At 42.1% G+C, this 27,727-nt stretch overlaps 1 protein-coding gene across 1 annotated transcript in view; it reads right to left on the minus strand.

Moving 5' to 3' along the window:
• Positions 1–10,601, minus strand: part of MBOAT1 (membrane bound glycerophospholipid O-acyltransferase 1) — a 51,516-nt gene extending 40,915 nt beyond the window's left edge. Inside the window, exon 1 of the mRNA XM_088533390.1 lies at positions 10,512–10,601. Within this exon, the coding sequence (XP_088389516.1) occupies positions 10,512–10,601 (90 nt within the window). The remainder of the gene's footprint in view (positions 1–10,511) is intronic.
• Between the last annotated feature and the right edge of the window lie 17,126 nt (positions 10,602–27,727).

Here is a 27,727-nt window from a genome sequence, read left to right on the forward strand (position 1 = left end):
GAATTAAAGTGTCTGGAAATTGCTAGTATCTTTCTGAAAAAAATATGCCCCGAACGAGTTCCAGAGGTTTACTACCTCCTCCCACCCCCTTCCAAAAGAACAGGGTTTCCTAGTTCTCAAACTTAGCAACCAAAACAAAACAAAAACTAACAGGAAAACACACAGCATAAGCAAGTGTCAGTTGGTGAATCAGCAAAAAGCAAAGTAAAATTAAGAATAATAAAAAAAGAGAAACCTACATTTTACCAAGTTTAAGGGAAAAAAATCTTTCTTTTTATTTCCTTGCTTCATTTAAAAAAGTGCTGCCTGGTTTGCATATCTCCAAGTACAGATCCATACCTCTATTTGAAGTGGGACAGCACTCAGATACCAACACTAACATTTTCCAAAGATAACTACCCTATCAGGGAAGAAGAAACAAACAGACACACTTGCATTACTTAGTCACAATATCTTATTTTTCTCTGGGAGTATTTTTGCTATACTACCAATCCTCAATAGCGGAAACTTTAATTGCTTTCCTTTACAAAGCACAGAAATAATTAGGTAATAGGAATAAATCTCATTTTTTCCTCTTTAACAGTTCAGGAAAAGAAAATGTCCTTACACTGCAGAATTATTAAAATGATGCTTCTGTTATCCAGTGAGAGGCAATTTTTGGTTCAAGAAAAAAAAAAAAAAACATAGTAACAGAATCCTGCATAGTCCAAACTAATTTTCCTCAAAAAACGGTAGCTAGGGGAAAGAAATTCAAAAATTGCTAAGTTGCATAAATAATTATAGCTTTCCCTTCAAATAAGCCCTTCATACCTAAAGCCTAAAAAAAATATACATACTTTAAAAGAACTAAGAAATCACATGATTTGCAAGAGGTTGCCAAATGTATTTCCATCCCTCTTTCTTTCTGTCACAAGGCTTTAACATGTGGCACCTGAGCAAGAGGTAGAGGAGCTTCAGCCCAGATGAAGACTTGGACCGGGCGCGTGGGTCCCCGCAGGCCTCGCCAGGGCATGAGACAATGTTTCTGCCCTCCGGCAAAGAAAGGAGGCTGCAGTGGCACCCCATGCAGTGGGCAACGTGCATGCAGCACTTGCAAAAATAAAGGCAAACCAATTGCAAAGGTCTGCCCCCCAATCTAGACAACAGAGCCACACGTGCCACCTGGGGTCATCTCCTAAGCTGCTCTGGTACCCTGCCTTCCACGTGGCTGTGTTCAGAAACTTAGGTGTTGGGAAAGGCAAGAGGAGGTGGCAGGAATGGAATCCGTTTCCCCCGGATAGTCATTGAGGCCCTGGAACACATCTAATTTCCAGCCTGACACCCCCTCGCCCGGGCTGTCTGCACGTGGGACGCCAGCGCTCTCAGATGTTGGCTGCTCTTGCACACACAGATGTGGAGCTCCCTGTGAGGAGACCCTGTGGGCGAAACCCGTGCAGAGCCGATGCCGACAGGGCCGCTCACCCACGAGGAGGCGGCCGCCCGCGGGACGGACGGCAGCGACCGGCCCCACGCGCCCCAGGGACAGCGGGGACACGCGGGCACCAGCGGCCTCCTCGGCAGGCCGGGGCCTGTCCTCGCAAAGCCTCTCCGCGCAGCGACCGCGCGCCGTGCTCCGCGGACACGCGTTTTGGGATAAACACCCAAGTCCCTTGGCCTTCGCAGCATCCTGTTGAAATGGGGTTCCCAGTCCAGCTATGGACTCCAGCGTGGAGAAAATAATAATAATAAAAATCCTCGTTTTAGTCACTCTCGAATCTGCAGCCTCTTGATATTATCACATTTTTCTCTTCACACAGGAAATGCTGGGAGAGAGAAGGGAAGAAGCCTTGGACCCTAGGGCCTTACTCAAATGCTTTTACCAGATCCCTCTTAACAGTCACATCTCTGAAGCAAACAGCCAATTCGCTCACTTTGCTCTTATGTGTTTAAGGAAATGAGTCTATGATTCTTCTGTTTATCTTGCCTGTATTTTTATCATTGTTTAAAGGCAAAGAACAGCAACTCATAGTCATCTTTCAATTAACTTCTGCAGCAACAGCAGGGCAGAAATACAACTAAACCCTCTTTTTCCTTCTACCTCAGACTGTTCTTTGCTCTCCTCCTGATTTTATTTTTTGTTTAGCATCAGCAGAACCTCTCCAAAACCTCCTTTTTCCAAACTTTTGACCCATTTTCTTCTCTTCAGTCACAGGTTTGCAGTCGGAAACTAGGGCCCTAGCACAGAAGTAGCATTTAAGGTAACACTGAAATATTGATACTTTTTCCTGAGAGAAAAAAGTTTCCTCTCTTATGAGTTTATTATATTTCACAATGTATCAGAGCAATAAGGCTACTTTCCACATACTGCTATAAAATACACACACACACAAAAAAAAGACCAAGTGTAGTGTTATTGTTGCTGTGGCAACCTCTGACCACAATTTTTTGTCTCTAGAGAATTAGTGTGAACACAAACATACACTCAAAGACATAAACAGCCTTGGAGATGTTAGCAGTGCTTACAACCCACTGTGGATTTAAAGCACTGCCACACACATATATATATATATATAAAAGAATTTAAAGAGCAATTCCATTAGCTTCCAAACCATTGTATCCAAATTAATTGTCTACACTTGTTTTTCCCCATTCTCAATACAGCATGGTTTGCAAAACGTTCTGAGAAACTCCATGGCATAAAATACATAAATATAAGGTAACTTAGATGGAGAAACAGCAGTGCTTGTGAGTGAACAAAGTAATTCTAAAAATACTTCTCTTTCAAACAGATGAATCATTGATCTACAAGTTGGAATTTGCTGGTGTAAATACTTACAGCAAACCTTAAGAGTCAGTGATTTGAAACTGCCCTCTCTGTGTGCGCGAAAAAAAAGATAAACAGAGTCAATAGTGTACTAGTCTATAACACTCCCTTTAACGGATAGCAGGAAAAAACCTACTTTCACCAGCTTTTAATGTCACGTAAGTCAGGTATAAGAGTTAATTATTAAATCTTTCCTAGGCAAATGTGCTTAAAAAGAATGTTTAATTCCCCCCTACACACACACATTGCAGAATGAAAACAAGTGCTAAAGTCATTCTAGAAATGTTGGGGAGAGTGGGTCCTCAAATGTCTTGTGTCAGATCACGCTGCCTTCCCCATTCCTGCCCTATCTACATAGCCCTGCCAAACTACACTCCAACAAGAAACCACAGATGAAGAAATTGCTCAAGTCCAGTTAGAGTTTTTGTCACAAGGCCAAGGCATGTAGTAAGAGCAAAGGAACCATCCTATGTAAAAAGCCAGCAGTTAATGTTTCCTTCTGGGCCTGAAACAGATTTAAATATATGTGTGTGTGTATACACATAGATACTATATAGGATTAAATGCAAACATACATAATAAGCATTGCATATATTATTATACATATGTATTTGCATTTAATCCAAAATACTGTGATTTAAAGGAGTATTTTCCTTTCTTCCTTGTTCCTCTCAGATGTCTCTAGCTCACTTAACTCATGGAACTGGAAGTTGACAACATATAATTTGATGCTTCATCATCAATAATGCTTTTTAAAGTAGCCATTTCATAAGATTGCTGTACTTTTGCCTAGGACTTTCCAGGGAAATATGCGCATTCAGGTGTATCTACCCCCACATAAGTCACCTAGGCAGCTTCTATGTGCCCAGAAAGGACCCACACACCCACCATGGTCCTGCTGCAGATCTATCTGTGTGAGGACATGTGCCATGGACATATGCTGCATTCCTAATACCCAGCAACCCAGTCATCAGAACCACCAGGTAAAGTGTTCAAAGCCCTTGGATACCACCTGGACAAAACATCCAGAAAGAGGGAGTTTATTCCTTCTTTTGGAGGCCAAGGATGAAAAATTGTTCTGATATTTACTATTTGTTTTCAATAGGACCAGGTAGCTTCATACAGCCATGCTATAGACAGACTGACAGACTAACTTTCTTTCTAGCTGTTAAACCTCCCTACTTACTATCTGAGTTTTAGTTAAATATACTCTTTCATTTGGATTTTTACTAAAATATAATGATTGGGAGCAAACTATTGCTCTCAACTTTTAGATGTTTCAATTTGTTTGATTAAAACACACATCCAGAAACACAGTAAAAACTGTTTTCCTACCTGGTTCCAGTAACTATGCAATATATTTTAAGTATCTGGGGAAAAAAATGGTTTAAAAAAGTATCTATGTCAGAAACTGATGTTTGTGCTTTTGTTTTTGCTTTGTTGCTCATCTACAATTCTGCAAAGTTGTTTAAAGGCTTTTAATCCAGGAGAGGAAAAAAAAATAAAAAAAATAAAGAATTAGTGAAAATGAACAAACTAAGATGACAAAAAGGAAGGGTGATCTGATTGCACCTTGCACTAGGAGGGAAGCAACTTTTGGTTGCATTTTTCTGAAAGTGCAACTCTCCTTGTTTGCAGAGCCACAACCGACTGATCAAGCTGAACACCCGATACAGCACGGGCTGGATTCCACCTCCTCAAAGCAACCAAACAAGCCTGACCAGTGCAGGGCTCTGAAGAAAACACTAAATGAAAATCAAAGACTCTGGCTATGTCTAGCAAGTAGCATGGGCTGGTAAAAGTGGATCTGCAGGGCAAAACAGCTCATGCCAAGGATCCCACGTGCCTGTTATACCTGGCCTGGAGGGCATCATGTCAGCTCTACACGGGTACTGTTGACATAAACAGCACCACTGACAGCCAAGGGCAAGGGCAATCCGTGCACTAGGCTGTCATTTTAAGAGCAAATCCAACTTTCTAGAAGCCTTCCTTTAAATACTCTCGCTAGACTACTCAGTCATCCAGGAGACCTGGCACTGCGTATCCTCCAGGTTACCTGGAAACACCAGGTCATGTCCTACAGCGTCTGCTGTGGGCATTTGCTTCAAAAAGAAGCACGGCCTGTCGATATCACACAATTAAGCAGATTTTGTCCAGCCCTGGACAAGTACAGAAGGTTGGATCCACCTCTGTGCTTAGGTCTGGCCCAGCGCAGCAGCGTCTCCTGCCCAGGGATTACCAGCAGCGCCTGCAGTCTGGCAAGGCCGCTTTGAGAGCTCTCCGTTCACGAGAGCTCCACGCCAAGAGGCAAGGAGCAGTCACAGCGCTACACACCATGCCAGGCTGGCCAGCATGCAGGAAACCTAAGCAGCAGGGCCGTCCCTGCAAGCATAGGGCCTGCAAAGGGCTCATTGCCTTGAGCCCTACTCTGGAGCCCGAGATTCTTCATCACGACCTTATACTGTCTCCAAATAGCTGCAGGGCACCACTAAATCAATCCCAGTAAGATGAATGTGCAGAGAAGGTTTCAGGAAATTTTATGCAGAACTCTCTAAGGTTTATTTTTCCAGATCTGGTTTAACACAAATGAGAAGGAAAGTGCATAAAGTGGGGAAAATTGCAAGCAGCTGATTCCAGTTCCCCTTTTGTCCCTTGCCAAACGAAAGACTTACTAGGAGAGACTTTGTTTTCAAAGAGCGAAAGGATGTGGAAATATTTACACGCATAATATCAAGACATCCGCCATGGGTCCAAGACTGCAATGCCCAACAGAGAGAGCACACTGAAACAGGCAGCACATGTTTCCAAGTCAGAGGAAGAAAATGTACTATTGCAATGGGTAATAATAATCAGCCTGAACAGACATACTTTGGACATAGCCTAATTATTTGAAAGGTGCTACAGCTCCATTCCAGGGCAATCTCCACAAAATGAAGAATTTAGCCCTTATATGAACAGGTGAGACAAGTTAGAAGAGTTACAGCCTGTGTTATAAACACAGAGAAGAGCTGCGTAGCTCACAAACACTGCAAAAGGTGCCCTGCTTGCCAGGCACCCATGTAATAGGTCACCCACAAGAGAACCAGCAAGACTATGCCTCAGTATACTGATCTTTAAATAAAGTGCTATGTCCCCTATGGCACTACAGCAAGAAGCTAATGCTGCCCTTTAAGGACGATAAAATGACAAACTCTGGATACCCAAAAATAAGAAAGCACCAAAGCTGAGTTGCTTTTGTCAATCTAAAAAATATTGCTTCGTAAAGGGGCATTATGATGTTAATTTCCAATTCCATTCCTGCTTACCGTTTTTCAAATAACTAAGGGTTACATAGCTCTATTTTTTCCCAGCTGAGGGTGTGTCAGCCAAGGAGGCAATAAACCTGAGAATATTGCTGCAATTAAAAATAAAAGCATTGAATTTTCAGAATGACTAGTATCAGAGAATTAAACTGCAGCACAGTTCATAGCTTACATGAACAATTGTTTCTGTTGCCTCAGAGCTGTGGTTTTTTCAGGTTCAAATCAGATATTAACCCCATTCAGGTCTTCATGAAAACTTTTATTTTCAATTATCTTGCTTTGATCTCTAAAAGAAAATTATGTTTTCTTTAATGTCAGCACTACAACTTCTAATGCCACTAAAGTTCCCAACCTAAGGTCCAGTGTGTTCCTAGAAAGTCGAATTTGTATTTGTCCCCCACCAAAAGTTATACAAACAGGCTTGGGACTAACCAATCTGCTGACTAGCCAGAAAGAGTCAAAGGAAAAATGAAATCAGACAGCAAAACAGTTACTGAAAAACTATAATGCTTAATACAAGGATTGATTTACTTGAAGACCAAATTTATTGCTGTAAAATATTGCTTTATTGTATATTACTGCAAAAGGACAAAAGTGTATCTACCTCTTTCTTTAAGCTCAAGTAGTGGTGGGAAGAGACTCTAATACCTCAGCTATTCCAAGACTCATATATTTGCTCTTCAGCCGCCCCACCGAGCTAGTGAGTGATTTAAAGTGTCGCCAAGACATAAGCACAGACAACAGCTAAATGAACTAAATGAAATATAAGGTGTGCAAAAAGCAGCCAATATATACAAAATTAATTTTAAGTGTACTTTTTTTTTTACTTTTGGGTCAATACAGCATGCTTCAGCAACAAAAACACTGAAGTTGAAGCTCTCTGATATAAACACAAGATGCTCATATGACATTTTTGCGGGAGACAGTCCTTGAAAAGGTAACATACTTCTTTGAAAGTCAACAAGCTTGGTACTGATAGATGTAGGCTTGAGAAAGGCCTGTTAACATATAAGGTTTGTCATAGGAAGACTTGCACTTGGACAGACACTTCAAAGGCTATTGCTACACTTTTTCTATCAAATATCAATCAAAAATGATCTTAATCCCTTGAATTCAAAAATTTTTAGAGGTTCCTAGAGCTTAGGAAGTCATGGTAAAAACTCAGTATGGATCAATGATGCCCTTAAAAATCTTTTAATATAAATAGGATATTCATTTCTTGATTGAATTTACACACATTTTTTAAAAAAATTACACTATCAGAATTTAATCTTTAATATTTCTCACAGATTTATTCTAGAGGACTATGTTCTAAAACAGTGATTTGGGGCATATATGATAACAACAACAAAAAATTGCCAAATGTTTTGGCAAGCCTATCAGATGGATGATGTCCTAGGATCAATGATTTGGACATACAGGGCAAGAAGAAAAAAAGAAAGAAACAAACAAACAAATCCCTTTCCAAACCTTGCTGAAGTTATGGCATTGACCTAGCCAGATATTTTTAGAACACAAGGCAACTAAATTTCAAAGTCTGCTTTCCTGGGATATGAGGATGAATTGAGTGCAAATAGTCCTTTCATCCTCTTCTGAGCTGATTAATCTTGTTACCGAATATAGTTCTTCTTAAAAAAATAATATTTTAACATTAAATTCAGAAATAAATAATCCATGATTTATTTTTATATACATTATTTATGCGAAGAGATGCAAATTCACACTGAGACACAGTGATCACTCGAGCCTGGAAAGCAGAAAACATTCCTATTTTATCATGTTAAGACACTGCCCAGTGAATAAAGTGTGAACAGTCTGTCAGTCGCGCAGTGTAACAAGGATTACACCCTCTGGAACTAAACCTAAAACATAATCTTTGCAATGGAAAAAAAAAAAACACCAGTGTGAAAAGTGACATTTTCATGTTCATCCATGTCCCCATACAGTCAGCAACACACACTAGCTGCTTATCATATGATTTTTCTTTTTCATCTGCCATTGCTATTAGCTTTTCTGTCCCGCTTGCTACTTTTACTTTTTCAGCCCTCTCCTTTTCCTCATTTTTCCCATGGACTGTAAAGCCTCTCATGGCAAACTGCCCAAGGGAAGAGCTGACAAGTCTCCTGCACACGCAGCACAGAGGGAGAGCTCAGGGCTTCCGATACATGAGGAAACACCAGGCACGTGGGCAGAGGGGAGATTTAGGTGTCCTGGTTCAACAGGGCAAGAGCGGCAGTCCTGATGTGGTGACCCATCAAAGAGCACGTCCTATGATGCAGCCGAGCTACCGCAGGGGAGACAAACAGGGCCCCTCAACATTGTCATGATGGATCCACCTCATTACACAAAACAATCCCATGAATTATAGGATTTATACCTAGCAAAACACTTCTTCCACAGAGTTTTGTTTTGCACAGAGAATGGAGGCAATTCCTGCTTTCTCCTTCCATCCTAATGAAGCAGGCGACCAATCCCACCTGGCAAATGAGCTCCCATGAGGTGCAAAGGTTGGATACGTTTCTATTTTGTTTCTATGGGTGTTAGCATTATGGGTCAGAGTCAAAATTCACGCCACCCAAGCAGACAGTGGTGGCTCACACGCAACAGCCCCGGCGCCTCCCCTTCCGAGGGAGCAGCAATCCGGGACGCTGGGTACAGCCTGGCTCATTGCAGTGGCAAGCAGGCCACAGCATCTTGAAGAATAATATTACAATCTCACAGGGGCAAGAAAGGAGGATATTGAGAGAGGGAGGGGGGAAAGAAAAGATGAGGGAAATGGCATCTCAAAGCGGTTTTTCTGAAATCCTGCAAAGACCTCCAGCAAGAAACCTCCCCTCCCCTTGTGGTGCTTCACCGAGAGAGCCTGCTGGCACAGCATGGCACGACCCAGCCACGTCACCCTCCAGAAGATGACCAAGAGGGCATGCACGCACCCTGCGCTCCATGGGCGCCTGCCATCAGCGACAGGGAGATGGCGCCCTGGCACAAACCACATCACGTAGCCCCAGGCGGCCAAGGCCCTCCAACGCGGAGCAGCAGGGAGAGAACTATCACCCTGCCAGACCACGTGGTCTTTGTAGCGTCTTGACTGAATGGGAAGCTAAGTTTTTGAAAACTTGGGTAAAAAAAAATCCTCATTTGTCAAGCATTCATTGATGGGTGACCCAGTCGGCCTAGCACTGTATATATGCTCTGCTGCTGCCAACAAGCTGGAACAGCAAACATTTGCTGTTCATGGTTCCTCTAGCATTTCTGTTCTCAATCTGCGGCACCAAACACCTTGAAAAAGAAACCAAACCCATTCATGCCCCTTCTTCTAGATTAAAATGCTAGTTTATAGATAATGAGCCCTGGTTTTGGGAGGCTTTGAGGAGTAAATTCTTACTAAGTTGATTCATCTGGCAATATCAAAAAAAAAAAAAAACCATAGCATTTCACATAAAAAATGCTTTTTGTTAAAAAAAAAAAAAAAAGTTAATATCAGTTATAATCAGTGTGCATTGTTGTGGGAGTTGAATCTTTCCGTAGTCAGTGACACCCTTCTTACTCAGCTTTACCAGCAAGCAATCATAAAAAATGACACGTAGTGCCCGTCACTCTGTGAACAGCAGTGCGTGCATCAGTCTCAACCCTGGGCTGACTTTTATGGCCAACATCTGTGCTAGGAAAGCGGGGTTGAGGAGGCCTTGGTGGCCAGCGCACACTTCCACACCCAGCTTCGTTGCAGCTCAAAGAGCGCAGGAAGGGCTGCAGGTGCACGCGCGCTTCAGACACAGTAAAAAGAAGAGGAAAGAAAGGGGAGGAAAGGCAACGTTTTCCCTTCCAGGTTAACTACAAGCCTCTAAAAGATTAGACAACAACATCGCCAAAAACGTATTTCATTTTGTGTGCAAACTGGTACGCGTTTTGTGCCACCCTGCTCTCCTATGGGACTCTTCTTTTACATGTGCCTATGAGTTTTACACATCTCCACAGAGGCGCCTTGCATTTCCAACGGGCTCTTGTGCCGGGCTGAAAGAGACTTCTGTTCCTCCCCTCAACAGACCCCTAACCCCGCAGTTCCCCGTCCACTGCCTGAATTAAACAATTTCTCCTATGACAGACGCACGACTCCCCTTGCGCAGTACTTACTCTAAAGCAGCAAGCCACGGAGGCCACCCAGCTACTCCAACCCCGCGAACTTCCGCGCCGCGCGCGCAGCGCTGCTCCTCGCAGCATCACGAGCAGCCGAGCGTTTCTGCCGAGAGCAGCCCGGAAAAGAACCGCGGCGCGTTGGGCGCAGCGAGCCGCAGGGCTCTCTCCGCCGAGGCGGCAGCGCGTCCACCCGGGCGCTCTCCCCGCGGGCCGACCCCGCGCGGGGGCTCTCCCCGCGGCCGCGCAGCGCCCGCGGGCGGCAGCAGCCCTACCTGGTCGAGCGGGATGCCGAGCAGGGCGCTGAGCGGCTGCAGCAGCGTGGAGCCCGTGGTGCGCTGCGCGGCCCCGGGCGCCGCGGCCATCCCGCATCCCCGCCGCGCGCCCGCGCCCACCTGCGCGGGCGCCCGCGGCCGCCCACGGCGCGCGCGGGGCGGGGACCGGGCGGGGGCGGCCCGGCGGGCGGAGCGTGGCCGGCCGCGCGGGCGCCGCTCCGGGGCGTTTCTGGCTGTTGGTTAACGCAGGTATTGGGTTTTTTTCCGAGCGCGGCTTGGGCGCGGGCTCGTGTTTGCAATGGAGAGCTGCCAAAGAGCCTGATGTTTCCGGAGACCCTAGCTGACACGCGTGCTCGGGGGAAAGAGTGACTTCTTCTAGTTAAGGGCTGAGGGAGAGGAAAAAAGAGAAGGAGCAGGAGCTTTAGCGGATGGCTTTAGCAGGAATTAAAACACACACACACACATATATATACATATACATACATATATACATATATACACACACACACGTATATATACATATAAATACATATATATATTTATATGTAAACATAGGAGGACGGAAAAAGCCAGGAGCAAAAACATATGAAATGGGATGATAAGTGGGTTAGCACAAGAAGTTTCATTGAGGGGAAGTAAAGTGAAGTTGGCTAAAGATACGAAGGAGCAGAAACAGAGGCAGTTAGGGTTTGGAGAATGGGATCGGATGTGGAAATGTGTCAGCCAGAAAGGGATGGGGGAAGTTTGGGCAGGAAGGCAAGATAGTGGGATGACAGCACTGGGAAGGGAGACAGGAGGAGCTGAAAGTGAAGCAAGGGACAGTCAAGAGAGATGGAATTATTATTAGACAATTTATTGCTATTAAAAAACTAAGACTCCTGATATCAGTGACCCTTTTCTTGTCTGGCTAATAGGTTTGAAACACATCAGTGAAGTACTTGTCAGCTCTTCAACTTGAACTCTGGGAAGGCTGGCTCAAGCCCGTAAGAGAAAAAGGCAGGTTCTGCCTCTAAACTTGGGTCATCACCAGCAGAGCTTGGCTTGATGCCTCTGCAGGACAGTCCTCGGTGTGTGTCCTCTTAGGGGAGCCTCATTAGTTCGTTTATGGGCTCATATGAATGTGTGGAGCCAGCAGGGCATTCCCAGGCCTGTTGCTATTAAGTGCCTCTGAAAGAGAAGCTCTGCTGTAAGAGACGCGTGAACTGGCACTGCAAAGAGCCAAGGGACATCCCGCAGGGATGCATCCAAGTGAGAGCACAGTCCTGGACCAAAACCAGCTCAGGAAAGGTACTTCTACACTACACGGTCCTTAGACTAGCAGAGTCTCCTACACGTGAACGAGCTTGAATGAACCCAGCTAGAGTATCTCTGTGCTGTGTTCGCATTTGGTTTATAAACTGAGCAAGCTGCTCATGGAAACTATATGTCACTGTCTTATTGCCCCCTTCTCTACTGGAAGGATCACCTAAGAGTTGTAAACGTAGCCATAATGTGTCAGCCCGTAAGTTTATTTAGGTATCTCGTCTTTGACACTGACAATTGAGGATGCTTAGACAAGGTATACGAGAAACATGCCTAGTACAGAGCAGTCCTTTCAGTTTTACTCTGCCAGCTTCTAGCCCTCAGGGCTGTAGGAACTTCCCCAGTTGGAAACTGCATCTGGAATATCATGTGTTACAGTGATATTAAAATAGCCACCGATGGGCCTATGTTACACGTCTAATATTTCTGAATTCACTTATATTTTGATCTTCACAGTATTCTGTGAGTTCGCTATTTAATTATGTGCTGTATGAAAAAGAACTTCCTTTTGTTTTAAAGCAGCTGTCTCATAATTTCATTGGGCGCCCCCTTGCTCTTGCACTGTGAGAAATAAGTGAATAATCATTGCTTAATCACCTCCTCCCTGCTATTCATAACTTCATATATTCTGAGTTGTCTTGTCCTCCCTGAAGAGTCTCTTCAATCTCTCATTATACGGAAGTTATTGATATCGTTATTCTTCCTTTCCAGACTTTTTTCAATCTATTTTTGAAATGGAGAGACTATGCTGTGGTAGCAGAGTGTTTTGTTCTATAACCCCTTCTACTTTGCAGGAGTTCCTAACACTTCTTGATTTCTAGTGGAAAATCATCCCCAATGACTTCATCATCTCTCCTCTTAAAGGTAATTTAAAGCCTATCATGCCAATGTGCAATCAAGAGTTGATTTTTCCTGCTTGCATTTATCAGCATTAAACGTTAGCAGTCCTTATATTGCCCCACAATGCAATACTGTGAAAACTTTTTGGAAGTCTTTATAGACAAGCTCTGACCATCCTAAGTTGTTTGATGTTCTCCCTAGCTTTGTCATTTATTTTCCAAAAATGTGTGTGCTCAGCAGCGCAGCTTCCATCCTTTTAACTCAGCATATACCCCAGTCCTAAATTCATTACCTTTTAAACAGCTATTAATCCATGTCCCTTGTAATCTGTGATTATTTAATTTCTATAGATGAGAAACCTTGCCCCAAAAATCCTGGAAATACAAATGTATTTTTATTTTTCTTGACAGAATCACCTTTATTACTCCTTCTTCGGGACCACTAATAGATTTGCGATATGTAACTTTTTACAGTTGCTGTATTTTCCCACACTGTATGACAGCTATCAGGGTGTCTGTTCATTCCATCTTTCATTATACAGTTTCTATCAATTTGCACATGAGCAAGTTGTGCTTGTCTGCAATTCTCTGGACCCTTCCTGGTTGATTTGGTTCTTTGTGGTGAGCACTGCCTTTCAGGGGAAGCTTTTGTTTTACGAGTTAAGCAGTAAAAGGCAACTGAAGAACATAGAGAAGCTGCAAAGACGGTCACTTAGTAGTTAGAAAATGGAGGAATTAAGGTTGCCTGCGTGTAGCATCCAACACAATTTAGCTGTCTTGTAAGATGCCTATAATGTTCTCATCAAGAAAAATGCTAGTCTGTCTCTAAAAATCCCTCTTACCTTCTCACAGTTGTCTGCAACCAGTATCACAGTAATTCTGAGAATGAGAAAGGTTGGAAGAAGCAGCAGTGTTGAAGGGAAGCAAGAATTTAATTCTATGGTTAAGAAGATAATGATGTGAAAGCACCACAAAGTGTCTTTCTTACACGCATGAAAGACGACCTAAAAATTATTATTGTTCTCTTTTCTTTAGGATGAAGGAGAAAGTTTTTGTTGTCAAAGTCTGATTCTTTTTGACACAAGAAACTCGGGCATAGGAACCACTGTGGCCTACAGATGAGCTGCAGGTCTAGAAGCTTTACAAAATTGCCAGTAATAAAGCTGAAAAACCAAGAGAGGAAGTGGTTGGGCTTTTTTTTTTTTTTTTTCTAGATCACATCAATGTATTTGCATGGGTGCAAAGTCCTAGTATTCATGTCCTTCACCGTTACCAGAAGAGAATGTTACCTGGTCATTTATTCTCCTTCAAAGCCTACAGAATAATGATTTTGAACATTTTCAAATAACAGAAAATTAGAATTAGAATCTAATGATAAAAAGCGAAGGTAACAGAAGCAAGCAAAAGATTACATACACTTCCAACCTTGTGACTCATTCTACCAGCATGAGGCCTTTTTGCCTAGACATGAGATAATTTTGCAAGCTGTTTTTTTTTTTTTTTCTCCGCTGCTGAGAGGAATTTCTTGATCTTTAATAAAACCAGTAGTCACAAGCAATGAACGCAAGCAGGGAAAGATATTTTCCCCACTTAATAGGTAATTGAAAAGATTTATATTTGATGTGTTGGTAAAAGGTACAACTCTCTATTCGGGAACATTCTGAGGTGTAGCAGAGTCTGCATGTAATAGAGCTTGAAACTAAAAACCTAGTAGTGCGTTTTGTGATTTATAAAAGTGAAAAATGGCAAAAAAAAAAAAAAAAAAAAAGTTAGCAAGAGTTACTCCTGGCTATGAAATATATGAAATAGGTAAAGATGCATGGAAATAGATCTGGACCAAGGCAACAACTATTGGATAACTGCAGGTTTCAGTTCAACTAAAGGAAATCAGAAGATGGATTTTATAGAGAAAACTGAAGTTGTGTAGATATGTTGAAATAACTTTTTACATTAAAAACAATTTATATTTAAATGATTATGTTTATATTCACAAAGGATTTCCAGTATGCTCTTCTAATGGTTACATTCCTTTAAAATTCCACTTCTAAGATTATTAGGAAACGTCAGTGTATTCAACACAATTATTTTTATGCATATTAAGTGAAAACAGAGCACAGAAATCATTTAATTAGCACAACTTTTCAGCTTCATGTTGTACTTTCACAGGCAATGGTTTTTTTTTCTTTTAATATCATCCCAGCCTTCACAAAGGAAGAACCTTAGAATTTGTTCTCTTCTACCATCTAGAGGGGAAACTGCACAGCACCTAAAAAAACCCTTTTAACTTTGTCAAAAAGTTAGATAGTGAAATAGTTCCAAATCCTTACATTATTTTTAATTTTTAAAAAAGCAATGAACAGAGAAAAATATATTTGTAGTATATGCATGAGAGTCAAGTCCTAGTGTAAATCAAGATATAAGGATTTCTTTTTTCTTTTCTTTTTCTTTTTCTTTCTTTCTTTTTTTTTTTTTTTTTTGGTAATGTTGTTTTCCAGAGATCATTTTAACACCAAGAGCAATAGGCAGAAAAAAAAAAAAGATCTTGAAATGATACAAGACTTAGAGTTTTAGGAAATCTATTATAGTGTTTTTAATGCTGTAGGCATTATACTCTACTTTTGTATTAAAAAGATTTTTTTTTAAAAATAGTATACACAAGTCCTTTGAACTGGGTAGTTAAAAATCTCATGACAAAGATCATATTACATTGCAAAAATCATTCAATACTGGGGCATGGATTTAGAAAGTCAAGCTCTATAAATTTTTGCACAGTAATGCTATCTGATAACACTGTTACCTAATCCTACTGTTTTGCAATAGGTATAACCCAAATAAAGGATCTGGTAGCATGGTTGCTCTGGTCCACAGTTCACAGTTTAGGAGGTCTAATTAGTAATGGCTACTCATGACTTTTTCAAATACAGTCCAAAGGAAAAAAAATAGAAATATGGTTTGAAGAAAATGTGTGTGATTGAAAATGAGCAGTATATTAACTATGTAACATCAAGAAATGCTGGTTTTAAAGAATTTCCTAATCTACTTTTTGATAGAAATTGCCAAGTTCTATTTTAAATTGGTTCTGTTTGAGAGCTTTAATGAATGCAAACTCAGCTCAGGCTCTCGTCGTCTTTTGTTTAATACCCAAAACGTGTTTTTTCGCTTCTGCAGGCTGGGCTAGTTTAACCTAGTTCACTTAGAATGTTGCTGCAAAAGACCAGTTCCTGAACTCACCACTTGGGCCATGTCACCCATCTCTTTGCGTAGCTCTTTTTTGGAGCGCTCTCTTGTATCATTCTTCCTTTCTTAACTTCCCCCTTGTCTATCCCCCCACACTAAGACAAGCTTCAGCCCTTGTGTTCAATTCAGACAAGCACTCTTAGTTATTCTCCTGAGCTTGCCCTTTTAGGAATTGACCCGAATAAATATGCAAAATTAATGTACTATCTTCATTTTAATTCTTCCACAAAACTTTTTTTTTTCTTTATTGTTTCAGGGAAAAAAAAATAAAAGCTTTTCTACTGAAATCTTGACAAGAGAGAGTTGTTTCGCTACAAGTTTTGCTACAATCACAGCATATCCACTGATTAGTGCTTTCTTATTGTCTCCTTGGCCTCCTCTGCCAGCTGGTTTCTATCCAGCTTTGGATCCTGTCTCCTACTCAGATCATGAGCTCCTTCAGCCAGGGCTGGCTGCTTTATTCCGTGCTTGTGTGACATCCAGCGAAACAGAGTCTTCTTCCATGGATAAAGCTGCTAGGCACTGTGATAATAAACACAGTAAATGCATTACTGCTGTGATTATTATTGTGAGTGCAATATTTACAGGCATTGGGGAGAGGGCTGCATTCAATGTCCAATAAGCTCCACCAGAAAGAACATGACCCAATTAGCAGCACGACCGTTAAGGATATTTTCATCACCGGCAAAGGCAGGACCCCTGCTGGCTGATCTGTAAAACATTGATGATGTTTGTTTTAAAGGGAGCCACTTAACAGACCCTCCTGGGTGGAACAATTCATGTCACTGCCTCAAGCCAAGATCATCAAAGGAAAACTGTGGATACTACACGAAAGAGAAGCTGGGACCTTCACCTTCAAAGTCTCCTGTCAATCACATCTGTCAGAAGATATTTTATAGACTTATGGCATAGGCTGACACAACCTCTAGCTGTTGCCCAAGAGTGTGGCTACTTCTGCAAGAAAAAGGATACTTGGTTTAAGACAACCACTTTAGATCATGTTGAGCATCATCTGCTTTAGCAGCTGCTCAGAGAGAAAGTACCATGCCTGAAATAATAAATGGCTGCACCTACACAAATTCCACAGTTTTCAGCAGCACAGAAAAAATAAGAATTGCATGTCTATAAGGCTTTGGGCCCAATTGTTTGGTTTTAGTGTTTCACCTAGACCAGTCTCATATCACACAGCACGCCTTCACCACAAGGTGGGAGAGGTGTGAGGTAACTGGGCAAGTGGCCTCCGTGAGCCCTTTGGACAACGCAGCAGAAAAGGACACGAAGCCCAAAGAAGCTACGTTATGTGAATAATACGATCCTCATATTAAAAAGATGCTTGAACATCATCTCAACTAAATGATGTCATTTAGCAACTCTTTCAAAAGTCAGCTCCTTCACCTGCAGTACCAAAGGACCCTCCCTTTGCCCAAGCCAACAGAAACCTGATGAGTGTGTCTCTCCTGGGCCTCATTCACTGCGTATTTTACAGGCTTGTCTGAGAAAGGGAAGTTCAGCAGAGATGTAGGCTGCTCGATTAAGCTAAACTTCAGCAAGTTTCAGTCACTGTTGTCTAGTAAATGTGATAATTCTGTTAAACACTTTAGGGATTTTAACAGTCCTCTATGAAAGAAGTGATGGAAATAGCTGATGTAGGTGACAATTTCATTCACACATTCCTTTGCACTGATGATTCGCTGGCTGCAAGACCAGAAGTGACTCTGTGGTCATAAAGCCTTGACTATCAGGAAAGCACAAGGTATTAAAATTTACATTGAACAGTTTCAGCTTTCCTTTTGTCTTCCCACTTTTTGGAATTCATTCTGAAAACGTTATTTATTTCTGATGCTTAAACTCTAGTTAATCTCTTTACATTTGAGAGAAAGTTTTGCTCAGTTTTTACATACCATCTCTGAGGAAGCTATAGAGCATCACTACAAAAAACATGCACCTGGTTTTGTACTGCAGAGATGGTAAAGACACCAGAGACATCTAAACTCTTGGGAACTCATTCTGTACAGCTTGTAATGGTGCCTGTCGAAGAAGAGAAAAACAAAAAGGCTCAGAAGTTAAAGATAAATATCTATTCTGATTAGGTAGCATTTTTGTGACAAAGTAATTTCTTATTCAGACTAGAGCCTAACTTTGCTAGTTAGGCTCTATCTTTTAAAATTGCTAGGGATAAGGAAGAGTTATAATCCTAGTTAAGCTGTAGTGGATTGCCTTTTTTGTAACCAAATATCTCTGAAAGAAGAGATAGTACTGTTATCAGTTCTTCTTGAAGACAGAAACACCAAACTAAAACAGCCACCATAAAACTTCCTAATATATTGGCACCTTCCCAGTAGCATTTTTCCCACGTGGACAGTAACTGGTGTTAACAGAGGGATGCTAGAGCAGGCAAGTGATAGAGCTGACTAAGAAGGCAGCATCTCCTAGCTGCAATCTCTTTAGGTGGGATGCATCAGATCTGTAACAGCAACATTCAGATCCTCTTCCCTAGTTCTCGTTCACCATCATTTCTGACAAGCAGTCAGCATTGCTCCACAAATCAAGTTGTAAAGGTGGCTGACAGGGGTCTGCCAGTTCCAGCTGGTTCCATAATAACACTTTTCTCCCTCTAGCTCAGTGCTAAAATCCACAGTCAGATATAGACTTTCTTCACATGAGGTCATGGCTTCTGTCACTGCAGGGGCCAAACAGTTTCTTCTGTAGTGGCTGACCCAGTTACTTGGGAAAGAGATGGGCCAGTGCACAGAACCTTGCCAGATGACTACTTGCAAACATGGTTTAAAATGTATATCATCATGATTTGCTACATAGGAATTGACATACAGCTTTCTACTTGAGAGGGTACAACACAGATCCAGCATCATAATAGCCTCCTATATAGTTAATGAAAGATCTCCTTCATATCATGCATTGCCTAGGATAGACAATAAGGATGGCTGTGATCACATAAAGTTCACAGAATCACAGAATGCTTAAGGTTGGAAGGGACCTCTAGAGATCATCTAGTCCAACCCCCCTGCTCCAGCAGGGACACCTAGAGCACGTGGCACAGGGTGGCATTCAAGCCAGGTTTGAAGATCTCCAGAGAAGGAGACTCCACAGCCTCTCTGGGCAGACTATTCCAGGGCTCTGCCACCCCCACAGTAAAGAAGTTCTTCCTCATATGGAGATGGAATTTCCCGTGTTTCAACTTACACTTGTTATGCCTTGTCCTGTCACTGGCCACCATGGAGAAGAGCCTGCCCCATTCTCCCTACAATCGCCCCTCAGATACTTGAGCATCTTGATCAAATCTCCTCTCAGTCTTCTCTTCTCCAGGCTAAATCGGCCCAGCTCGCTTAGTCTTTCCTCCTATGATAGATGCTCCAGTCCCTTCACTCTCCGCTGGACCCTCTCTAGAAGCTCCATGACCCTCTCTCATCCTGGGGAGCCCAGAACTGCACCCAGTACTCCAGGTGCAGCCTCACCAGAGCTGGGCAGAGGGGCAGGATCCCCTCCCTCAACCTGCTGGCAACACTTCTCCAGATGAGGGCTAGGAGCCCATTGGCCTTCTTGGCCATGAGGGAACATTGGTGACTCATGGTTAACTTGTGGTCAACCAGGATGCCCAAATCCCTGTCTGTGGAGCTGCTTTCCAGTAGGTCAATGCCTAATCTGTAATGGTGCCTGGGGTTATTCCTCCCCAGGTGCAGGACCCTGCACTTGTCCTTGTTGAACCTCATGAGGTTCCTCTCTGCCCCACTCTCCATCCTGTCTAGGTCCCTCTGAATGGCAGCACAGTCCTCAGCAGCGTTAGCCACTCCTCACAGTTTGGTGTCATCTGCAAACTTGCTGAGGGCACTCTGTGGCCTCGTCCAAGTAATTGATGAACAAGTTGAAGAGCACCGGACCCAGTACTGACCCTGTGGGACACCACTGGCCACAGGCCTCCAACCAGACTCGGCCTCATTTATCACCACCCTCTGGGCTCTGCCATCCAGCCAGTCCTCAATCCACCTCACTGTCCACTTGTCCAGTTCACACTTCTTGAGCTTCCCTATGAGGATGTTATGGGATACTGTGTCAAAAGCCTTGCTGAAATCAAGGTAGACAACATCCACAGCTCTCCCATTGTCCATCCAGCCAGTCACCTCATCGTAGAAGGCTATGAGGTTCATCAAACATGACTTCCCCTTGGTGAATCCATACTGACTACTCCTGATCACCTTCTTTTCCTTGACATACCTAGAGATGGTCTCTTGGATGAGCTGTTCCACCACCTTTCCAGGGACGGAGGTGAGGCTGACTGGCCTGTAGTTTCCCGGGTCCTCCCTCTTGCCTTTTTTGAAGATTGGAGTGACGTTGGTTTCTTCCAGTCCTCCAGTACCTCCCCGTCTCTCCATGACCTCTCAAAGATGGTGGAGAGCAGCTGAGCAATTACCCCCGCCAGTTCCCTCAGCACTCTTGGGTGCATCCCACCTGGGCCCATAGATTTATGGGTGTCCTCTTTGCCCAAATAATCCCTAACCCACTCCTCCTTGACCAGCGGAACAGAACTCCTGCAACTTCTACTGAAGTCTGCTGCTTTCTGGAGTTCTCCCTGTAAGGAAAGCTTCAGGCTGCTAGTTTAAATTTGTCTGCAAAACTGTAGATATGTCTTATAGATTGCTGCTTTATCTTGCTGCTTAGGGCTACTATAGGTGAAATGTAATATAAGCTATGGGCTTTTTTCAGATGTGGCTACTAATTTTAGGGGCTTGGTCTGAACAATTTTCAGGGAAAGCAAAACATTGTTGTCCCTGATGTCTTAAAGCCAAGCAGTGGAATTCATCTAAGAGGAGAGCAGTGCATGCCTGCCATGTCAACAGAAGAAGGAATCCAATGTTTTTCCTTTCATAAAAAATTAGAGTTCCAACTCTGTTGCTCCACTATAGCTATCAACAGAAAGTCTTCTTCCAACTTGGGCTGTGAGACTAGTGAAATGCAAAGACATCCGGACAGTATCTGGGAAAAAAAAAAAAAAAAAGGTTACTCGGTACTGCAGTCCCAAGGTTTATGTGCATAGGCAAAGTCCTCTCCCTACTCACTGCAGAAGGGCTTGGTTGATGACCATGCTGTCCTTACAATATCCTCTGACACAAGTGAGGCACAGAAGAATACAATAGTGTGCAATGGGGAGTGAAATTTGCCAAAATGCATCAACTCTGCAGTAGTTCCTACTTCTCATTTCTATTGCATTTGTCCGCACTGTCCACATAGCCCTACACAGTAGAAATGTCACTGGGGGAGGAGAGGATGAGCAAGGCTATTCACCTCTACATATTGGCAAGCCATAGCTTACACAGTGATTTTCCTCCTGCATGTACTCTGTGGGTCAAAGAGGAAGGGCAGGTTGGCAGCAGAGTGCCAGTGTTTTACATTCGACCTTTAGAAGGCTAAAGCTAGCCTAGGTTTTAGAGGAACATAAAGCATGATCTAATGTTTCCATTCTTGCTCTAGTTTGCTTAAATGAGCTGCCTGAACAGATTGAGAGCAGACTGCTTGCTCAAACTGCTCCTTTGGTTCCTCACACATGCTGGAATCTTGAAAATAAGAACTTTTATTCCCAAGTCCAAATGGGTTGTTTTAGGGTCCCTGCATCCACCTTCACCTCTTCATATGGCAAAGTCTGCAAAACACAGATAATACAAATATTCCTAAAGTAATATTAAGAAAGAAAATGAAAAACAACACCACCAAACAACCCAAAGATTTGCCGTGACATTAAGTCATTCCAGCATACTCAGCCTTCCAAACAAGTTATAGATCCAAAAAGCACCCTGTGACTAAGAGTACTTAAGATCCCTCCACCGAGTTAGACCATATTGTTGTCACCATGTGCAAGGAGCAATAATTTTCCTGTAAGGAATATTCCTTGTGGGAGACCTTCAGTGCTGAAGATGCCTCGTGCATCAGTGAGAAGCGTTCACATTCCTGACACCTTCTATAGGATCTCTCAGCCTGAGAGAGATGAACATAACAACACTCAGCTACTAGTTCATAGCTACAAGGAAATTCCAGCATTTTCTTTCCTGAGTACCTGCCTTAAGATTGGTGTTCAGCTTACTTTATATATAGTGCAATGCTCTGTCTACTAGATGATAAACTAAAATGATGAGAATTGCTAACTGACAGTTTCTTCTTGCAAACAAGGCAAGCTGTGTCCATGGTACGTTCATTTCATAAACTACTTCACCCACCTTGAGCATCATGTTATTGTTCATAACCTACAACACAGTACTAAATGTTCTCCAGAAAGAGAAACATAAGAAAGACTGAGAGGAAAAACATGGAATTTCAAAAGTGATTTTCTGTATTCAGTTACATTAAAAAAAAAAAAAAGTGTTAGTCCTTCCCCTTCCTTTTTCTTTCAAAAGATCAAGAGCGGGTAGACTTCATTCTCTCTTTTTCTAATGCCATGAGCTTGGGAGAAGTGCATTATTACTGCTGAAATATAAAACTGAATAACTTTTAGCATAGCAAGTTCATTTTTTAATTCAAAACTATGAATAGAAGCAGCAAGAAACTACATACTTGAAAATACTTACTTCTCTAAGCATATACTTCAAAAGCCTATTTAACAGCTGATGTGTAAAGAGGAAAGTATATTATAAACAGTTATAAGTGAACATTATGTTTTACACAGTCAGGAGCATGGAAGTAGAAATTGCTCTAGAAGATTATCAGACATGCTGATAAATATACAATCAACCAGCCAGGCAGACTAATGACAAATAGAAACAGATGATGTGTGTCTCTGTGTGCACTGTTTATTACAACTTTATAAATTATATATACAGTCTGTGGCCCTAGGAAACCTTGAGAACTTTTCGCTTCAGAGAAGGCCGTGCTCTGGGATCTGAGAGAGCAGATAGAGACAAAAGTATTACTTCTACCAAGTAGAGGACGTTACAATCAGTCATGTTCACCAACTTCTATTCAGATTAAACTGTTTTCTTCCTCTAACGCATTTTAAGATTAGATGGACGCATTTTAAAGGATTTTGGCAAGAGCACACAAAATGCTCAGGCAGAAAAGTCTCCACAATACAATACCATTTGCATTTTCAAATATTGCTTTCTTTTCCAACTAGCTCCACCTTGGCATTGCTCCCTTTCAGTTCAGACAGCGAAACTAGTCGAGCATATTTCCCTCCTAAGACATTCTCGAGCCTGAGAAACTACTCCACATTTACAGAAATCTGTCCCAAAGAGTATGATCCTGACGTCTGGATGTCAACATTCAGCATCTGATTTATAGAGGCTCCTTAAAATATGAAGATGAATAGGGATTTTTTAAAAAACTAAAACAGCAAAAAACAAACAAACAACATAAAAACCTCCCCGACATATTCTCCATAACATGTATTCAAGAAATAAATATTTAATGAACAGGGAATGGAGAAACAGATAGCCACCTATCTATTTTTTATTCTAATAAAAAAAATGCAAAAAGATACCAGGAAATTGAAGTCAATGAGTTTCTGTCGATAAAGAATATTTTTCCCTTATAGTTTTTGTTAGTCTGATATTTTTATTATATTATTGGTTGCTATCAAATAAGAACAACAAAGCTGTTAGCGGGTTGTTAGTATAAAATTCCTTAATATTTGCAGACAACACAGATTTGTCCATTAAGAGTTAATGACAAGGATGGCACACCTGTACAGAGAGACCAGTCTCCCTAGGAAGGCCTGGACATTTTCAAACAAGTTTTACTCAAGTATGTAATTGCACAAGAATGGCATCATCCCTACATCATGAGGGACTGTCAAATGGACAGCAGTGGCTCCAGGAAGGAGAATGGCATTACCTGGGCCAGAAGTACATTACAGATTGTTCTAATAATTAAGTTACAATTAAATAAAAAAATCTCTGTCCAGATACCTGTATGAAATGTTTATCTCACTTAGGGCTTGCATATAAGTTTCTTCAATTGTTTCTTTCTATTTTTAAGACAAGAAAAAAAGAGTCACAGATAAGCCATTGGAGAACTAATGTGCAATATTATGCAACTCAAAACACAAGAAAATAACACTTTTCCCCAGGAACTCTATAAATTAGATGGAAATCAGAGGAGAAAATTACTCAGCAGAAAAACCTATGAGCATAGGACACTGAATTAGCCATTCTCCCATCTTTTCCAGCCCTGAGACAATCACCAGCCAGTCCTCCACAGACAAATCTCCCTCATCCCCTTCTTTTACTCCCTCCTTCCTAAAAGGCTCCTATTCCTGCTTTTTTTTTTTTTTTTCTTTTTCTAATTTGTACCACAGAGCTCCCTACTAAGCAGGCTACACCGGCACACCTGCTGCCACAGGGCTCAAGGCATCCAGCAGCTAAAACCATGCGGCCCTTGCTGAAACAAAAGGTGAGGAAATACGAAAACTCAGAAAGAGAGGAAGATCTTTGTTGCTTATCCTGCACTCCCTTCCCCGCCTACTAACACCAGGCTTAGTCCTACCATTTCCTTCACTTACATTCCAGTTTAAAGTTGTTAAACATTAAACAATTAGTTTAATGTAGCAAATCAACTTTTGAGGAAAGCATGAGTTTTCATTTTAGCATTGTAGGAGAGTATCTTCATATACCTTGGAATGAGAAAGTGCAATAACAATTTAAGTGGTGGTTCTTATAATTTAAATGAGCACGAATATAGTCTTGAAACAGGCCTATTTTAAACTAGGAACCTCGACTGCAGATGGAAGCAAGCTGTACTGCTCTGTGTTTTTCTCAACATACTCAGCTAGCATCACAGTGAAATCAGTATTCACTGAATTACTCACTGACCTCATACTTGTGCTAGCACTGGTGATATTTGCAACCTTAAATAACAATCATCTTGAGTAGATAACAGCAAGAAAGGTTAGCTATTAAAAAAGCTTGGGTGCATTTAGTTATTATGCTTGTAAGTATTTTCCTAGTAGCAATCTTTGTTCCTCAGAAACATAATAATTTTAAAATGATCATAGACTGGCAGAGTGGAAAAGGATCCTAAGTAGCAGCCAAGAAGTGTGGCTGTATCTGTCTCTTTGTTGCTATTTGTCATTTTTTATTGGGTAGGTGAGTAATGCTTTCATAAATTGGGAGTGGATAGAGTGTTAATAGAGAACTGGGGAAGCGTTTGTGGATAAGGTCGTGACCAGAGTGTCTGCAAGAAAAATAAAAATTATTATTTGTTATCGGAAAGCTGATAATTAGAAAGTTATTTTTGCTGCCTTCCAAGACATTGCTTTTAAAAAGTCGTGCCTGACCTGATGTAGGCCACAGTCCTGCTTCAAGGAAGAGGCCGGCCTGCACAACCTCCAGAGGTCCCAGCAGCCGACATTTCTGTGCTCCTCTACTGCCCTGCTAGATGAACTCCAGTATCGTCTGTCAGCAGCATGTGAAGTTGCCAAGTACAGACACAAGTTCCGTAACTCCCTGTTCTGTAGCAGGACTCTGTTTCAGAGGCCTCTGGCAGTCCTTAGATCAAGAAAGCAATCTTCACTCTACTTCAGGCAGCTCATTTTATACTGCTCCTTGTGCTTTTTCTATCTCAGTAATGCTGCTCCATCGGATAAAAAAGGAATATGTCATTATCCTCTTGTCATTGCTGCCCTTTAGCCACCAAAAAGAGATTTTTTTTTTCATTTATAAGAGACTGAATACTCACCCACAGTGTTTCCTGAAATGCAAAGAGACATAACATTTGATATGACATTGATGAAGTTGTTGACTAGGTCACAAACATCTCACTAGTCACTGAGGCCTCCATGCTCCTGAGGCTTCCCATCTGTCTCAAAAGCTTAGAAAGCGTACACTAAAAAAACAGATGAACATCTGGTCTGAAGAAATTAACAGGTTTCCTCTTTCCCGTATGATTCAATTGCCATCTCTTTCCTAAAAAAAGACAAGTTCTTCAAAGATGAGCTGGACATAAAAATGAATTGATGACCAAAACAAGAACAAATTTATACCCAGCATAGCTAATTCTACTTGCATTATCCATTTTCTGAGAATTAGATGCTAAGTGGTTATGAAAAAATAGGGCACAAGCCTCTCTTTTTGCTTCGGTATGCTTGGAGTTCAAATCTGAGATATGAATGATCTCTCTTCTGACTACAATAAGACAGAGATATTTAATGCAAAACTAAAAAAAAAAAAAAAAAAGAATTTTGTCAGGGAAACATTTCCCTTCTGTTAACCTTGATAAACAATATTCTTTGCAAGTATCTGCTTCTTTCAACAGCTACTCTCATTAGCTTAGGAATATTGATGTCTGGCTAATGAGGATTTCCATGGACTTTTTGTAAAAAAGGCATAACAAGACAAAACAGTTTTAGAATCAGATCCTAACATCCTTATGTGTGACCAGATTGTGCTCAAACCCAGGGACACACAGGCATAAGAAAATTTGACAAGAGGTTTTTCTTGCGGGCAAGAATTGCATCAGGACAGACATTATACCCTAGTAGAAATGCAGTGTGAGCTACATTAGGGTCTTATCTCACAGAGATGCCTTCCACATGTTTCATCATTTTCCAAGACTCCTGCTTCCACACTATAGCACTGCAACTTCTGCACAAGGAAGCTCTGTGGAAGCAGTAAGCAAGATACGCTCATCTTTGTAATTGCCCTTGGGATCCTTCCCACCTCACCACCACAACTTACCACCCCATTACTCTAGTGTTTGTAATGCTGCACACTGGAATGGTGCTTGTGAAATGGGGTTGTTTTTATTTTAAAGAGAAAAGGTGTGGTAAGATGAAAGCGAAGTCAACTGCTCTGAAGTAGTGGCAGGAAGTGGCATGGTTTCATGGGAGGAAGTTCTGGGGAGCAGCTTAGGAAAGGCTAACCCTAGCAAATAACCAGGCAAGGGGCAAAGCGGAACTTTGCAAGGACAGGCATTCACTAAAACGGAGAGAAAGAGGCTCATGAACAGCAGTTGTTGCCCCAGTTGCACCTGCAGCTCTTTCTTCTCAGAGTTTGGGGACAGAGCGTATCTCCCCTGTGTGATATTTGTGCAGGGGTTCCTGGAGAGCGTGTTGGCTCCATCTGGCCTCTACTGCATCATCCCTTGCCACCAGCTCTGGGGAAACTCGGGTCTGTAGTTGCACTCCTACAAAGCAAATGCCACAACAGAAGCATGCAGCTGCATGATTAGGCAGTTCGTTCATTTGTGCTTCAGTCAAGAGAAAGCTTGTGCAGGACTGTTGGGAAGGTGGAGCAGAAGCTTTAAAGACAAGGCTGCTCCCTGAACATCTTATAGGCCATGGGTTTGGACCCTATTGTTTGTAATTTCCTCTCTGGCCGCCAGACTCCACTGTCCTGCCTGGGAAGCAGGCAGCCGTGGCAGCACATCTTCGCTTTGCTCAGTGCACCCAATCTCCCACCTCGGAAAGCAGGAATGGCAAAGAAGCCAGAGGAGTGGGAAGTAATTTGGATTACTCATTATCATGCAGTGATGGAAGAGAAACATTGCAAAACATGGCAAAATTTCAAGTGACATCATTAAGTGAACTGCAAGGCACAAAGGCTGGACTATCAGGGCCTCTTGGAGCTGCTGGCGCTCCCACTTCCCTTCTCTTCAGGTACCTGCCTGCTCATCCGTGTCCCCACACTGTCCCTTCCCTTGTGCTGACATCAAAAAAAAAAAAATTCTGTGCAGCCCTGCAGCAAAACAGATCAGGGAACAGATGCAAGTTAAGACTAACCCAGCCCAACAAAGTTGGCTTTAACTCAGATCAGTTCCCCAGCCACCAGCAAAGGGAGGGGCAGCACAGGGATGAGAACTAATGATAAGTGTAGGGCAGGACTGCGTCTTCTGGTGGCA

This window comes from Tinamus guttatus, unplaced genomic scaffold (genome assembly GCF_059628265.1).
Source record: "Tinamus guttatus ecotype Peru unplaced genomic scaffold, ASM5962826v1 Tinamus_guttatus_pri_ptg000497l, whole genome shotgun sequence".
In the NCBI taxonomy this organism is placed as follows: Eukaryota; Metazoa; Chordata; class Aves; order Tinamiformes; family Tinamidae; genus Tinamus; species Tinamus guttatus.